This window comes from Asterias amurensis, chromosome 7, assembly GCF_032118995.1.
Source record: "Asterias amurensis chromosome 7, ASM3211899v1".
NCBI classification, from domain to species: domain Eukaryota; kingdom Metazoa; phylum Echinodermata; class Asteroidea; order Forcipulatida; family Asteriidae; genus Asterias; species Asterias amurensis.
In genome coordinates this window covers 8,430,875-8,447,632 of record NC_092654.1, presented here as the reverse complement: position 1 = coordinate 8,447,632, position 16,758 = coordinate 8,430,875, and the positions used below count along the sequence as shown (strand labels likewise).

The 16,758-nt window shown below is 38.8% G+C and overlaps 1 protein-coding gene across 1 annotated transcript in view; it reads left to right on the top strand.

Annotated features, from left to right (window-relative positions):
- Positions 1-726: 726 nt before the first annotated feature.
- The window catches only part of LOC139939491 (neurobeachin-like protein 1), a 65,769-nt gene continuing 49,737 nt past the window's right edge, over positions 727-16,758 (top strand). Inside the window, exons 1-14 of the mRNA XM_071935451.1 lie at positions 727-956; positions 6,531-6,734; positions 7,367-7,458; positions 8,225-8,392; positions 9,379-9,460; positions 9,875-9,993; positions 10,573-10,646; positions 11,170-11,264; positions 11,725-11,907; positions 12,986-13,076; positions 13,728-13,834; positions 14,533-14,715; positions 15,140-15,383; positions 16,240-16,445. Of these exons, the coding sequence (XP_071791552.1) occupies positions 6,603-6,734; positions 7,367-7,458; positions 8,225-8,392; positions 9,379-9,460; positions 9,875-9,993; positions 10,573-10,646; positions 11,170-11,264; positions 11,725-11,907; positions 12,986-13,076; positions 13,728-13,834; positions 14,533-14,715; positions 15,140-15,383; positions 16,240-16,445 (1,776 nt within the window). The 5' untranslated portion in view covers positions 727-956; positions 6,531-6,602. The remainder of the gene's footprint in view (positions 957-6,530; positions 6,735-7,366; positions 7,459-8,224; positions 8,393-9,378; positions 9,461-9,874; positions 9,994-10,572; positions 10,647-11,169; positions 11,265-11,724; positions 11,908-12,985; positions 13,077-13,727; positions 13,835-14,532; positions 14,716-15,139; positions 15,384-16,239; positions 16,446-16,758) is intronic.

The following is a 16,758-nucleotide window of genomic DNA, read 5'->3' as shown; positions in this document are numbered from 1 at the left end:
GGCCTATGCATGCGCGAACATCGCTTTAGCGACATCCAACACATGAACAAACTTATCCGGGTGCATTTTATTTCACAGTTGTCATTTCCCCTTGCTCCAAATAATATATTGTTCTGGTATAAAACAAACATAGGCCCTAGCATTGTTTATTTCGGCCGGGTGAACAGTCGATATGAGCTCCTCTGGGTATTGAAAGTTAACAAACTTGTCACCACGGCTTCGCCTCGAAAACTAGCTTGTCAACTTCCAATGGAACTAGGTTATCAACTTCTAATACCTAGCTCTAATATACTCTAGTGATCGCGTGCGCCTGTTTTGTGGGAACTAGTTCCCGAGCGGGCACTAGTCTTTGAAAATAGTGCCCGGTTACAGCACCCTCTCTTGACTTGAATTGTGAACAGCAACTACAAAACTTCCTTTCTTTTACAGATTTCTGTTCTTATTTCACACCAGAAAAGCGACCTATTTCATACGGCCTTCGGCCTCGTGAAATAGGTCGCTCATCTGGTCACTTAAAGTCCGTGGGGGGGAATAGACGTACACTAGTTACCACATTGCCAGGCAATATGTGTATACTGTTCACCCCCAAACCATTATCGCACCAGCCAGCGAATTTCGCGCGAAGCGCGGCATCCCGCTAGCTCTGCCCCATTTTAGTTACATGGCGCCCTCTTGTGGTCGAGGTTACGCAGAGAAACACCAACTGAACATACCACTGACGTACATTACACGCTGTGAGTGTATAATGTCAACAGTACGCTGACTATTTATTCGGAGGGGACGGTCCAAGAAAAGAAGAAACACCGAAGTTCCGGGACTTGCCTCCCCTTTTCTGACGGTGCTGACCGCACACTGAAAAACACAGATTGGAGCAACTTGGGATGGGACGTTGACTGAGAATCATTCTTATTCGAAGATTGTGTTTCCAGTGAAGTCTCGGAAGAGTGCAAAACAAGGTAATAAAAATGTAGAGTTCGTCACCGATGTTTTGGGGTGATGTGCATGTGCATTTGCATGGCAAATGTTGAGGTAGATAAAACTAAGGATAGAATTATAAGCTATTTGTGACTGTCAAATGTTTACTTCTTTTCAATTTTAGGAAAAGTTTCCGTATGGCGCCACCACTTTTTCATTCGATATTAAATAATATAGTACCTAATTTACCTCAATGAGATATCCCTTTTTGTAAAAAAGAGTGAAAAAGTGGTGGCGCCATACGGAAAGTTATCCCAATTTCAAACATAAATTAAAAAGGAATCCATTAAATAATCAAGTGAAATGAACTTGAGACAAAGTGAACTGAAATAAATTGAATAGTTAAAGCCATTGGACCCTTTCGGTGAACAGTAATGTCCAAGGCCAACACTTTGTGTATCACAACTTCTTATAAATATAAAATAACAAACCTGTGAAAATTTAGGCTCAATCGGTCATCGGAGTCGGGAGATAATAACGGGAACACCCACCCTTGTATCCGCACAAGTCGCTGTGTCATGACATGTGTTTAAAATAAATCTGTAATTCTCAACATCGAGAATTTATATTGTTTAACTGTTTTCTCAAAAAGTAAAGCATTTCATGGAATAATATTTCAAGAGAAGTCTTTTACCATTACCTTCTGTAAACCCTGTAAGTTATTTGTAAATCTGTGATTTTTTTTTCTTCTTTTCTGTACCGAAAGGGTCCAATGGCTTTAAACTTGAATTTTGGCCCTCGTTAGTTTAGGTGTCTTTTTCAATAACAACAAATAGGCCTAAATGTGAAATTAATATCTGTCTTTTTCTGTTTTGTTTCTGTTTTTAATATTTAAATTAAAAATAATGTTGAATGTACTAACATCATTCATAACGTAGCAATCAAATATTGCAACTTATGTATTTAACTGTAAGTTACAAAGGGATCGATCACAATCCCTTCTTGAGATAAGATGAGTACAGCTAGAGTGCCACTTGCACCGCAGTTTGCACAAATCCAGTAAAATGAAATCACATTTGTTCTGTGTAGGGCAGGCTTCGGACTTAACATTCTTAATTCTAAATAATTGCTAGCTTTTTTTTAGAAGTTGAAGGGCATCACAGTATTAGACCGATCCATTAGGCTCCGCCCACGGCGCATGTCTGAACAAGAACACGTGAGCCTCTCCAATGCCATTCTGCACAACTCTGCCACGCACGTCAAGCATACGCGCACGCATGTCTGACCTTATTTTGTTGGACTCTTGGTTGCGCAATGGGTTTTGTGATTGGTCAATACGCAATGGGGCAGAGCTTAATGGATTTTTCGGAAGTCTAATTTTAAAGGGCAACCAGGCATTTTGGTCGAATGTGAGCTGGGCATCATTGGGAAAAAAATTGAAATGAACAAAAGTTAACAAAACAGTGACGGTTTCTGAAACACACGTGAAACTTTGTTTCAGAATAAAAAAATCAACCTATAAAAGGTTTGAAAAATGAAATCATTATAGCGCAATCATGTATCCCCCAAAACAACTAAACATGACAAAATAAAGAACAAAACAAATCTTACGTTGAACTGTGAAATAATCTTTCGGGCGATCCAAGGTATCCTAATTGGTGTTATTTTTGTAAATGTTTTTATAAACAAGCTCACATTTCTGAGGAACTGTGCTGCGCAGAGCATGCTGTCTGCGGCTTTTGCATATGTGTACAAGCAACGCTGTTGCATGGTTTTAGCACAAACACCAGCGATGACACAGTTCAGTGAGCACACACCACCCAAACACCAACCAAGGCTCCAGAGCAGGTTTCACCACGCATAACCGAGCTCCATTTCCCGCCTCTATTTCCCGCCTTCGTGCATCACCAAGCTAATCCGCCTCCACAGTACTTAAGCAGCATGCAGCTTTCTCCAGAAGACGATCAGGATCAGAGCATACTGATTGAAACGTCGAGTTGAAACCAACGGTTCTTTTCAGAACCACCCCAACTCATTAGAGATAGTCATTACATGGTGTTACCGCAAACCTTTCTATATCTATTTCCACCATGCAAAGTTTAAAATCCTACTCACCAGTGATGGTGTTTATTACAATTCGGGACAAAAAACCTTTTCTTGAGCTTGCGGAGACACATGATTTAGAAAGTCGTGGTTGTATCTAGTCGCAGAATGCATCTTGTGATATTTCTTCAATCTTTATTTCATTAGGACATAATCCCTAGGCAGCGCTTAAAAAGGCTATTATTTCGTGTAGTGCGGGGTCACAGCCAAAAAGCGAGGGCTAAAAAAGAAAAAGTGAGGAACGAAGTTATAAGGGCATGCCTGATGGGGATACTTCATGGAGGCAACAAATGCGATTACCTCCATGCCCTGATCGTTGCCTTTGTGCCCTTAAAATGCTCACTGTAGAATTTTACAATTTTCTCATAGGGTGTCCTTTATCAAGAAAAAAATGCCTTGACGCTCTTACGAAGAAAAAAATAACGCAGCTGAAATACATGTTTGTTTAGTCTTATATAACACACAGATGAAGCATACCTCTTGCATTGCATATTCCATAAGCCATGCTACTTTCATATCAAATATCTCAAACACTCTTCAGTCTCCAGACAACTTAACTAGAGCAGGCTAGTTGAAACACCCAAAGTGTGAGTTCTAAATTTGCAGATATAAGCTCTTGAAGGCAGTGGACAATTACTCAAAATAATTATTAGCATAAAACCTTACTTGGTAACGAGTAATGGGGAGAGGTTGATAGTATAAAACATTGTGATAAACGGCTCCCTCTGAAGTGGAGTTGTTTTTGAGAAAGAAGTAATTTTCCACAAATTTGATTTCGAGACCTCAAGTTTAGAATTTGAGGTCTCGAAATCAAGCATCTGAAAGCACACAACTTCGTGTGACAAGGGTGTTTTTTTCTTTCAAATTTATCTCGCAACTCCGATGACCATTCGTGCTCAAATTTTCACAGGTCTGTTATTTTATGCATGTATGTTGAGATACAGCAAGTGAGAAGACTGGTATTTGACAATTACCAATAGTGTCCAGTGGCTTTAAATGGCGCAAAAGGAATTTTTTTTACCCGCCCCGGCTTTAACAGCCTGCCTTTTCACACTATGATCGCTTTACCTCCTGGTCTGCCCCGGTAAATGGACATACCCCGGGGAAAAGCCAGCCCTGCTCTGGAGTAGGGCTAAGCGATAAAACACCGGGGTATTCTTGAAACGTACGACCGAAACCCTGTGGAATGGGAACATAGTGTGAAAGTGCGCCGGGTAACCAAGGGGTAAAACAAAAACTGGGTCTCCCCAGTGCTTTATTCCAAGGGGATTAGAGATACAGTAAAAAAGGCTATTGACCCCTTGCACGCGCTTCACATGCACTCAGCGACTGATGCCTCGCTCACCGTGGTGGTGGTCAATAGGTTTACGTGTAACCGTCGCGTTGCCAAAAATGAGCACTTCACTGAATAACACACGTTGACATTGACCTCCAAAATAGCATCCAAGATTATTCTGATGATGACGTCAGGTTTATGGGATCAGTAGAAGCATGTACATGATGTGTTGTCGCGCTCATGTACACTTGATTTACACTTGGAATACCTCTTTCCAAAAAGAAAGAGAAAAATATGCTATTTTTGTTTACACAAATTTGTTGTTTGTAGCTCAAAGTTCAGTTCATTTTTAAACCATAACGAGCAAAGTGTTTACTCAAAAGCAGTACTTATAATGTTTGCCAAAGACTGGATGAATAATATGATAACAAGCTTAATAAATATTGTGATATTTTGGGCAGAAAACCTAATTTTTGGGATGACAAAAGGACTGAGAGTTACTATAATAGTGCCTGATCCCAGTCCCTTTAAGGTAATAACTTGATTGTTGACTATGTTATCATTAAAAAAGTTCGACAACTCTGGATGGACAACCCCCCATTCCCGAACCTTATCTACATAACCTAAAAGGACTCCGCACTAATACTAAAAATAGAAGCTTAATACCTGGATCTCAGACAAACGTACAAATTTTCTCTGTAACGGTGAGTAATACTCCCACAAAATTTAGCCTTGCATTCATGGCATTCAACTGTATTTTTGTCAACAATTAAATATTATATAAATTTATGATCTAAGTTTTACACAGTATAACTATGCATGGGAGCAGTAGGTAGCAATACTTAGTTTAAAATCTCTTCCTTCCTCCAAAACTACTTGAACCTTTGTTAATGTCAAAACTGGTAGGAGCAGTGGCATTGAACTAGATTTACAGACCGCAAAATGTTTTGTTCTGTTCTTTTTTTCTCTCCTGGATTATCGGTTTCGCTTTGGCAGGCTTTGGATACTTTGTTCATAGATGTTTCATGAAACTTGTTTGGTTACTTCCTCTTATGAAGCTGTGTGCTAAACAGTCAAATTAAACTTGTCCAAGTCTCTATGTGTTCTTTTGTTCACTGAGGCAATTTATTGTAATAATGATCAGGAGGGATATATCACAGAGGCAAAACTTTAGGCGATTGCCTCCACGTCCCCTGATCATTGCCTTGGGACCCTTGAAATACTAGAGTAGAAATTTACATTTTCCTCATAGGGTGCCCTTTACCAAGGAGAAAATGCATCGTACCCTTGCCCTTTCAAAAATGAAGCATACAGGCCTGCTATGTGTTCTTTTATTAACATATTTCTGAGGTAATTCAAACATAACGATTATATTATATTTTAAAAGCATATTACAGACTACCTTTTATGTAATTGTCTCTTACTCTTGGTAACATTTTCTAGCGAGTTGGCCAACCATTTGAAACCAATTAACTATCCGAGTTGTGTCTGATTGCACAATTGTGTACAGAACTGGGCCCCATTTCATAGCGCTGCTTAAAGACAGTGGACACTATTGGTTATTGTCAAAGACCAGTCTTCTCACTTGGTGTATCTAAACATAATATGCATTTATAAAAAACCTGTGAAATGAGCTCAATTGGTTGTCGAAGTTGCGAGATATGAATGAAATAAAAAACAACCTTGCCACACGAAGTTGTGTGCTTTCAGATGCTTGATTTCAAGACCTCAAATTCTAAACTTGAGGTCTCAAAATCAAATTCATAGAAAATTACTTCTCTCTCGAAAACTACGTCACTTTAGAGGGAGCCGTTTCTCACAATGTTTTATACTATCAACCTCTCCCCATTACTCGTTACCAAGTGAGGTTTTATGCTAAAAATTATTTTGAGTAATTACCAATAGTGTCCACTGCCTTTAAGCAGATAATGTTGCTTAAAACAAGTTTGTGCTGGGGGACACAACTGTAACATCTTTGGGATACTTCATACTTTAAAGGGATATTATCTTGTTGTCTCTTTTTTTTTCTCACAAAACACTGCACAAAGCTAAAGCAGTTGGCTATTTCCTTCTTAGTTTTTTTTATGATGAAGTTGTTATCATAAAAGAAATTCTGGGAATTGATTGATTGACCTTAATTGGGTTATAAATACAACTTCTCAGGATTATTGTAATAAATTGTGTTATGAAAAGAGGAATTGAACCCAAGAAATTCATATTTGTGTTTATTCCACAGCCATTTCATCGGATACACCTAGCCTCCATGATGTGAGCAGAGCGTATAGTGATTGGGTCAAAGCATCCCAGTATGTCTATAAGAAGTGACACTAGATCGGAGCAGGCCCAGGGACCAGGCCAAGGGGCGAATATGGAGCAGTCCCTGGGGTCCGGTAGCGGCAATGAACAGCTCTACCAACTCTGGGTGCTATTCAACAATGAGGTATGATTATAGTGACCTCATAAATAATGAAGATTTGTAATGGATCAATAGTCTGATGTTATTTTTCAAAATACCGAGTAATTTAATTGGAATCTGGATTTTTGTAAGAAACGTAACAGTAATATGTCTTAGTTTTACTAGATGGCGGCCGTGTGATAGTGCATCGTTTGCCGTGTGATAGTCCATCATTTGCCATGTGATAGTCCGACGATTATCTCACGGCGTGCAGTACCAAGACGTTATTTTACCCACCTCGAACCCAATCAGTTGTGCATCTGTTTATCTGAAACGGGCGTACAAATGTTAGGTGTACGAAGATGATAAATAGTCTGTTGGGGTTAAAACTACGACTCCCTTGGTGATCTTCGGACTGTTCCATTTTCCCTTGACTGCGCCCAGGGAAAATAGAATGCTCCATTGCACTCGAAGCAGTCAATATTTGTATACTAGTTCTTTTAGCGCATTTCACGATAACCGTCTCAACATATGCTTTACATGTACATTAGTGCCCTGGATATTGGGCCAGAAACATTCCTTTAATCTTTCTCAGCTCCCAAGGGAGTATACCTTTGGTAAAGAGAAGCAATTATAGTATTTGAGTATCTTTGTTTTCTCATCTTGTTGTTCATCAGCGTGATGTTGGGTTCTTCAAGAAGTATCTTCGGCAATTTATGGAGCAGTATACTCGAGAAATTGATTTGCAGTTCAATCATCTGGAAGAAGGGTGAGTAATCTATTCACAGCTCATAGAATTTTATTTGTTTCCTCAGCAAATTTGTAAAGTACTTGTCATTTTTGAAGATGATTTTTTAAGGTCTGGTTCAAATTTGAGAAAGAGTTTCACTTTCGAAATGAGAAGAAAAAAACCCCCAAAACCAAGATATGGTTATGTTTTTAATATTTTATTTAAAGCTAAAAAGTATAGTATGGTTATTATATCTCTATTTTTTAGCTCAGAACATTTTGTTGATACTTGTTCGGCAAAGGCTCCCCACTATATCTCAGAAATACTTCAAGTTTACACTCTGTCAAGGAATCTTCGATCAAGTTCCATGTTTCTCCTCATTGAACCCAAGTCTCGACACTCAAGGGGTGACAGGTCTTTTTCTTTAGCTGTTCCACGCATCTTGAACTCTGTAGCGCTTTATCTGAGTTCTTGTCTTTGAACCACAAATTTCAAATCTCCTCTCAAAACGTAACTTATGTCACAGGTTTTCAAGGACTATTTTTATTGCGTCTGTTTTTCTTTCGTTTTGTTTATGGGTTTTACTGCGCCTTGAACACCCAGTAGGGTGGATATGTGCGCATTACAAGTCTTTATTATTGTTATTATTAAACAGACAGCCATAACATGGTGCTACATGTATGTAAAAAGAATTCATAGGTCTCATAATGAAGTTCAAACGAATTATACAAAAAAGATTGTACGGTTATCAATGTATATATCTCAAATTTACGAGAATATTTGTTAATACTTGTTTTGCAAACAGACAACCACTGGAGGGTCCCGGGATATCCAAGCTGCCGAGTACCATCTTGCAGGTGATCACCAAGCAGTTAGCGGGATGTGCCCAGGAGTGTGCAGAGAGCGAGACTGTGCCGCCTGAGACGGTCAACTTTGCTGAACAGCTGGTGCAGATGCTGATCATAATATGCAGGTATGTGTTGCTGCAGAGGCACTCTTAATACACCGATCCATTAGACCAGGCCCAATTATCATTGACCAATCACAACCGCGAAATCTGATCACCATTTGAACCGTTTGGTGATCTTTGCACTAATGGTGATCTGGTTTTGCGGCTGTGACTGGTCAACTGGTAAGGAGGCGGGGCGTAATGGATCGGTCTATTCCTTCATGCGCTGACTAGGGCCCAATTTCATAGAGCTGCTAAGTACCCCAAAATTTGCTTAGCATGAATTTTCTTCCTTGATAAAAACAGGATTACCAACAAATTTCCATTTGTTGCCTATTGCTTGTTACTGGTATTCAGCTGTTGTTTGCTTACTCTGAAAGTCAAGTGGAAAGTTAGTTATTTCAGTAATCCTGTTTTTACCAAGGAAGAAATTTCATGCTAAGTGGGCTTAGCAGCTCTTTAACTTGGGCCCCATAGCGTAATTTCATGGCTCTGCTTTCCCCCAAAAGTTCTGCGCTTCTGGTATTCGTACTAGTGGAATCTTCCTGCATTTGTGTTAATCCCTGTGTTATTCCGCACTTAAGGTTTAGATTTGAAGACTTGAAAGACATTTAAGAAGTGTGAGCCACGACATAATATTTCATTTTAGGGTCCAATTTCATAGCTCTGCTTACCGCTGAATTCTGTGCTTACGATCACCATTCTCTGCGTATGTGCTAGCGCTGGGTTTCTTAAAATCGTTTCAGAAAAATAGTTTAAAATGGAAAAGTAAAGATCGCACAGACACACTTTTTTTTTCGGAATAGGAAAGAGGACTCTTGAGGGTGCTATTGTGACCTGCACAGAAAAAAAACTTGCTTGGCAGAAACAGTTCACCTGCAAGTTTACTATTTATTCTTTAGTTTTTTCCTATTTATCCACACCGAGCAAACTTCAAACAACCCCTTTATTCTTGCTTACTTGCTTACTTTTTTTGTGAAATTTACTTTGTATACTACTTTTGTTTAAAGGCACCATGACAATCTTGCGCTGGTTGCCTCTTGTGAGTATCTGAAATACATCGTTCCCATGACAACCGGCATTTTAAACAAGGTAAGTCTGTACGCCATAAAACGCAATGTCCGCAGATTTACATTAAACTTACATGGTTTGAAGATAATGAGAATAAAAAAGCTTCCCATAAAATATTACTTGTTGAGGTTCTGTAGTTTTTGAGAAATGAGTATAAAACAAAGTCACAAAGGTTATTTTAGCATGTGCAACTTATTTACCAGTACTGGTATTTCGCTTCGTGATTTTTCACTTTTTTTTCTCAAAACAAAATTTGGAGACTAATGAAGCTGAAACTTCTACAGGTAAATTATATTAAATACATCCTCATTCACGGTGAGTAGCTTCATGTTATGGCAAAAAAAAATTGATCTACAAAAGGTATTAAAACTCTTTGATATGGTAAAGACAAGTGGCCTTCATCTCTCAAAAATTATCATTTACTCTTACCTTCAGATGAGTGCTGCCACAGATGATGGGGACCAGTCTGCACTGGTGTCCTTCATTAATCATGTGCTCCATCTGTTTGAGTGCATGTACGACCCATACCACATATGGAGAAAGTACATCATGAAGTAAGTTTATAATAATAACAATAACCTAAAACGCTTTTCACACCCAAAGGGCGTCTCAAGGAACGAGAAACAATTCCCTCGAACCCACGGTTGTTTCGTACAACCGTGACTATGGAAATCGTTGTACCAGACAATGTAAATATCTAACTCGCAAATGGCTAATATTGGGTAAACATGGATGCATTCACAATGATACCATTACAGGCTGGCATAGTTGATTTAGCAGTCAAAATCACACTAGGTGAAGTGATGTGAGGGATAGTTTAAGGGATGAGATTGTTCAAACTTTTGGCTGAATTCAGACTTTTTATGTCGGCCTGGTGAAGAAAATCTGAATATATTTGTTTCCACAAATAAAGAAATCCTGCTCTTTGGTCTACTTCTCTTGTGCTTTGAATACTGTTTCCAAATGCTCATTGGAATGCCAAACAGGGGTTGCCAAACAGTACAAAGGCCATCACTTCAACATACCTTTGAATTTGTATCCAAGTTTCAGACTTTTTTTGTTAGTAATGACTCTCACCCCTGGTAGTTTGAGATAGCATCCATTTATTTATGTATTTTTGTTTTCGTGTTTAGCTTACAAGTTAATCCAGCTCATCACAAGTACAAACCGTCCATCCTCAGCGTGGAACTAGTGCCTTTCTTCTATGGTAGGTTTTTTCTCTCATCATTATGAAAAATCGCAATACCAGTTCTTGAACGATTACACTATTGTGTCATTTTGTTATCAATGGTGGAGTAACGCAATGCCTTTCCTACTCGAAACGATCCTGCAACAACAAAGAGCTATTTCCAAGCCTTGACATTTTATAGAAAGAGGAAAAGTAAATCCCAGTGCATTTTATGGAAGTTTTTGTTTCCAGGGTTTAAATTTGACCTCAATATCCCCCCCCCCCCCCCCCCGACCAAAACAAAATTAAAATATTTGTTTTGGGTTTAAAAATTTGTACCATGGGTAGTACCGGACAATTTCGATAAGCCATGACCAAAGTAGTTGATGGTTACTTGACACTTTCGACCCCAATACTTCATGTATATCAATGGTTTCAACATTCAACAAATGTCAACTTTTGATTAGTAAAAAAATGTTTTGTTCATTTGTTCTCGAGGGCAGTATCAAAATGAATTATTATTGAATTTAAACAATTTTTCTTTGAACCCTGTCTCTTTCAGACTGTTTGCAAGATGTTACCTGGCAGTTGTTGCAGTCTATTAATGTGCATATAAGAGTTATTCACATGTTTGGTGCCATTTTAACTGGGTCGCAGGTTTGTATGCACTGTCATTTTACTAATTGTAGAAGAGTTTGGATTTGGTTTTTTTTGTGTTTACTTTTCTTTGTTTAAACAGAAAAAAGAAGTTTTAACGATCTCAGACAAACAACATAATCATTTTGAAAAATAGCCCAGCTAATTATCTTTAAAAATGTGTCGGGCGGCGTTTTATAAAAAAAGCCCTCCCTTTTTTTTTTAAAAGGCAGAATACTAAAAATATTTTTGGGGGAGCCTAAATGCCTTAGTTTAAGTACTAATGTTTGGTGGTTTTTTCCCCAGAGCTCGGGAAAAAATACAGTAACACTATGGTGTATATGGTTAAAACCAAAATCAATGTACATTGTTTATTATTATACATCTTAAGTATAAAAGATGTATAGGTTTTTTTATATTTATTTATTTTTTTTCTCTTCAAGGGCAACATTAAAAAGATACCATATTTTTCTGTTGACAGGAAAATGCCCAAGTTGCAGTTTCTCCTGCAACCGTTGACGTTCTCTTTGGATTACTGGACACACCGGCGCCCTCTAGTGACTTCACTGTGGTCCACACTGGTTCCCTTCAGCTGGTGCAGGAACTGGCATTGAAGTGTATTGTACAGATGGTTCTGGCCATTCATGGCTGTGCCCCGGAGCATGTAAGTAAAATACCATGTAAGCACAGCATGAGTGCGTTTTGGCGACCCCAACCAAAGCCCAACCAACTCAAGTCGGTTACCGGTTGGTCTGAACAGCATCGTCACCGCGCTTAACCGAACACGTGACAACACTCAAACGATAACCAATGTTTCTGGTTGGGGCACCAAAACGCACTCCATAAGTTATGCTTACCATAACAAGGTTACCAGCCAAAATACCTTGACACAAGTACAATGTGTGACTGGTCCCCGTGCCCATTTTTGCTTAGCAGAAAATTGTAAAGCAATAATTCCTGGGCCCAATTTATAGAGCTGCTTAACAGCACTTAAATTGTCGTGCTTATTGCAGCCAAAAAAATTGCTAAGGTATTTCACAGGTTACTAAGAAAATTAGGCGGCTATCTTGCGCGTTCCAATGGATTTGTTTTGTTACGTCATTAATTTTTGTGCATTAAGCACCAGAAGATTAGACTGCCTTTTTGTGTGCTTACGGTAAGCAGCGTTATGAAATGGAAATCACGCAGTAAGAACAAAATCAGCCGCTAAGCAGCTCTATGAGTTTGGGCCCTGCTTATAAAGCAGCTCCATGAAATTAAGTTTTCACATTGTATAATGAATTATCAGTTTAAATTAAAGGCAGTGGACGCTATTGGTAATTACTCAGTATAATTATTAGCATAAAACCTTACTTGGTAACAAGTAATGGGGAGAGGTTGGTAGTATAAAACATTGTGAGAAACGGCTCCCTCTGAAGTGGAGTATTTTTCGAGAAAGAAGTAATTCTCCACGAATTTGATTTTAAGACCTCGGATTTAGAACTTAAGGTCTTAAAATCAAGCATCTGAAAACACACAACTTCGTGTGACAAGGGTGTTTGTTTTCTTTCATTATTGTCTCGCAACTTCAACGACTGATTGAGCTCAAATTTTCACAGGTTTGTTATTTTTTTGCATATGTTGAGATACATAAAGTGAGAAGACTGGTCTTTGCCAATTACCAATAGTATCCAGTGGCTTTAAGTACAACAATTCTTTGACGTGCTGAACATTTAATGACTGAATTTCATCCTCCACTTCAGAGACAAGTTGAGTTAACTGAAATTGTGCAGCAGTTACTACAAAAACTTGCATGTGATAAAGTGCCACATCAACTTCAACTAGCAATATTTCGTGAGTATAACTTTTTGTTGACATTTTCAATCTGCTGGAATTCAGTTGAGTTACAAAATGCATTGTCGCAGAATTTAAAAACTTGGTGAAATCTGGCTTTTCCATTTTCCCCGCCTCACCTACATGGAATGGTCCATAGTTCACCGAGTAATAATACTGATATTCTTTTGTTCTTTACAATGTTTCTTTTATTCGTTTGTCCAGTCTTTCGGATAGGATGTAAAGCCGTTAGTCCCATGTGTTTTGTAACGCACATAAACACACATGATTGGCTGCATATTGCGCCACAGCACCTTTTAAACCATTACATGGTGCTGTTTTAAAAGAGCAGGGGTGGATTTCACAAAGAGTTTAGACTAGTCTTATCTCTAGTTAGGACGCGTTACTCATCCTGACTTAGGACTAGCCGTACGTTTTTCATATCTTCTAAGACTAGTCCTAAGTTCGGACTAGTCCTAACTCTTTGTGAAATCGACCCGAGGTCTCATAATTCAAATGTAGATCCACATACCTTGCAGGAAGTACTGAATTTTAAAGCGCATTGAGCGTCACTGAGTGACAGATATGAGCGCTATATAAGAAGCCACTATTATAATGATCATTATTTTTACAAAGAAGTAATGAGTTAAACGGATTGGCTTTCTTCCACAGGTTGTATACCACAGATTCTTCACAGTCGACGCAAGCTTGCCCTCCAAGAAGCTTTTGTTTCAGCAGATGTCTTCACTGTCCTCATCAACATCATTGAGAAAGCTATTGTGAGTACTACATCTTATAATAATACCGGGTTCTTATATAGCACTTTGTCTCACCCCTACGAGTGTATCAAAGTGCGCAGTATTTTTTCCTGGAAGGTATTTGGAGCCATGATTTGAAGTATGAGACCTCTAAGCCTATTCTGAGTTCCAGCTGCGCATGTCTGTTACTGCTGACAATGCAATGTGTTGCTCTCTCGTGACCTTTTGACAATACCAGCGGGTATTGTCAAAAGGTCAATAGAGAGCAACAAGTTGCGTTGGCGGCAGTAACAGACATGCGCAGCTGGAACTCGGAATAGGCTTATTCCTTTAACAGCACCATGTAAGTGTCACCACTTTGACTCGAACCCACACTCTGCTGATCAGAATCATCAGAGCTTGAGTCAGGTGCCCTTAAACGCTAGGCCCCATTCACACAACCCGGCAGCCTTGCGAAGACCATGTTGATTATCCCCGATCTCAAAACCTAATCAAGTCGGGGCACTGTCGCTGTCAAATTCCGGCAATTTGGCAAATTTAAGACTACATCACGACTGTACATACTGCTTCTACATCAAAAGTGTTGCTGCCACTTCGATGACACCTAGACCAATCCGCAATCCTTCATCACACTGTGCAGCTGTGTTATTCTGAGCTCCACAATGTGTATCTAGTTCAAGTCTGATAAATAATTGAAGACCTCGTTTTGATGTTTACAGCAAACGGGAAGCACGAGACAGCTGACGGGTTTCTTCTGTCTTCACATCATGGCCGCGGTCAAGGCTGATTGCCCCATGGCTAAGGTGTCCTTTAGGGAGACCATTGGGTACCCGAGGCTGGGCAACCTCCTCCTTGCCCTCGGGCAACCATCTCAGCAGCTCATTGGAGCTCTCTTAGACATGGTAAGCATCTGAAATGAAAATTTATTTACGTGGCTCGTACCTCTTAGAGGCACTGGTCATGTTCGGTAATTGTCAAAGACCGGTATTCTCACTTCGTGTATCCCAACAATTGCATGAAACAACAAACCTGTGAAAATTTGGGCTCAATTGGTCATCGAAGGTGCAAGAGAATAATGAAAGAAAAACACCTTTGTTTGCTTTCAGATGCATAGTAAAAGGGTTCAGCTGAAGTCTTTTATTATTTGAGTGAGAAATAACCTCTTTTTCAAAAACTATGCTACTTCAGAGGGAGCCATTTCTCACAATGTTTTATACTATCAACAGCTCTCCATTGCTTACTACCAAGTAGGTTTTTATGCTAATAATTGTTTTAAGTAATTGCCAATAGTAAAACTTAAACTAATCAGTTTAAATTTTGGTATAGATGGTGGATACAGCATACAAACAGGAAAGCAAGCACATCCTTCATAACACTGGGGCAGCCCACATCTTGATGCGTCTTCTGCCGCGTCTGAAATCGGAGGAGATACAGATCTCCTTGTCAAACAGCCTTGCCTCCTGCTGTACGCAGAGCGACTACAACAGGATGCAGTGCTGTAATGAGGGAATCCTCTCGACTGTCTTAGATGCCCTGGAGGCCAAAGAGAGTCTCCACAGAAAGACTCAAGGTCAGAGTTGAAGCCAATTTTATTTCATTCGGTAATTTTGGTTGTGTAGCGAAGGACGCTTTAACAAAAGCTTTTAACTTAAGTCCAGTTCATACTCCCTGTGAATTCAAATGAGATACAAATTTTCACGTCACAAATTCGCAATAAATAATTCGCATTAGTTGACTTGTGCTCAACTACTGTAAAACATTTGCTGCGAAAACAACCAAGTGACGACAAAATTTGCGTCACATTCACATTTGCAGGAAGTATAAACTGGGCTTTATTTACTATATTAGCTAATTACCCTAGAGAAGACAATGAAGAAAGTTTCAGTTCTAGAAACTTACAGGGTCGGCCATTTTGTGGAGTGGAAAATTTGACTCCAAAAATTGGTGTGCTGTTAGTTCGCGACATATGAGGAAAAGCACACAATTTCGAGGTATATTTGTGTCAATCTTTATATTTAAAGGGTCTATGTACTTTTTGTAGGACAAAGAACACAAATGTCCACAGATTTACAGTAAACTTACACAATTTGAAGATAATTATAGTAAAAAGCTTCCCTGAAAATATTACTTGCTGAGGTGTTGTAGTTTTTAAAAAAATGAGTAAAACAATGTCATGAAAATAATTTTCGTCTCGGTGTTCATGAGACGAAAATTCTTATAGCATGAAAAAACGTATTTTCATGACATTGTTTAATTCATTTCTCAAAAACTACGGCACCTCAACAACTAATATTTTAAGATTCGCTTTCTACTATCATAATCTTCAAACGGTGTAAGTTTAATGTAAATCTGTGGACATTGTGTTTTGTGTTAACAAAAGTACCCAACTCCTTTAAATTTTATTATTATTATTATTATTATTGCAGAGAGGTTAATTGTCTTGATGGAAGCTTTGGGTTCTTACAGCATCAACTCATCACAACTCAAGCGTCTGATTGGTCTGATGAGGGGATTGGACGACCAATCGCTGTCTCCCAACTGTCTGCGACTGATGCATGCACTATCCACCATGGCACGCAAGGAAGGCAAGCAGGGCGCCCATCATTACTTTGACCTCCAAGAAAGTCTCTCTGTAAGTTTATAAACTGTTTCTGTGACGTCACTCTATTGTTAAAAGTGTAGATTATTTTTACGAATCTGCTATTCGTTACGAAGATTTGTAATGTAATCTACTCTTGAGTGTAGATTCATTACAAACTTTAGTAAATAGTTCAACTTGAAAATTACTGTCTTTCCAAACTGAAAGATTTTCATGAAGTGCAAAAACACATAGCTGAAAAACACGTTTTTCAATTTACAAAAACATTTTCCAGTTGAGAAAAATCGCTTTAGTAACACAATTATTTGAGTAATTAGTGTTGGTACTAATCCAATTCATTGAAACT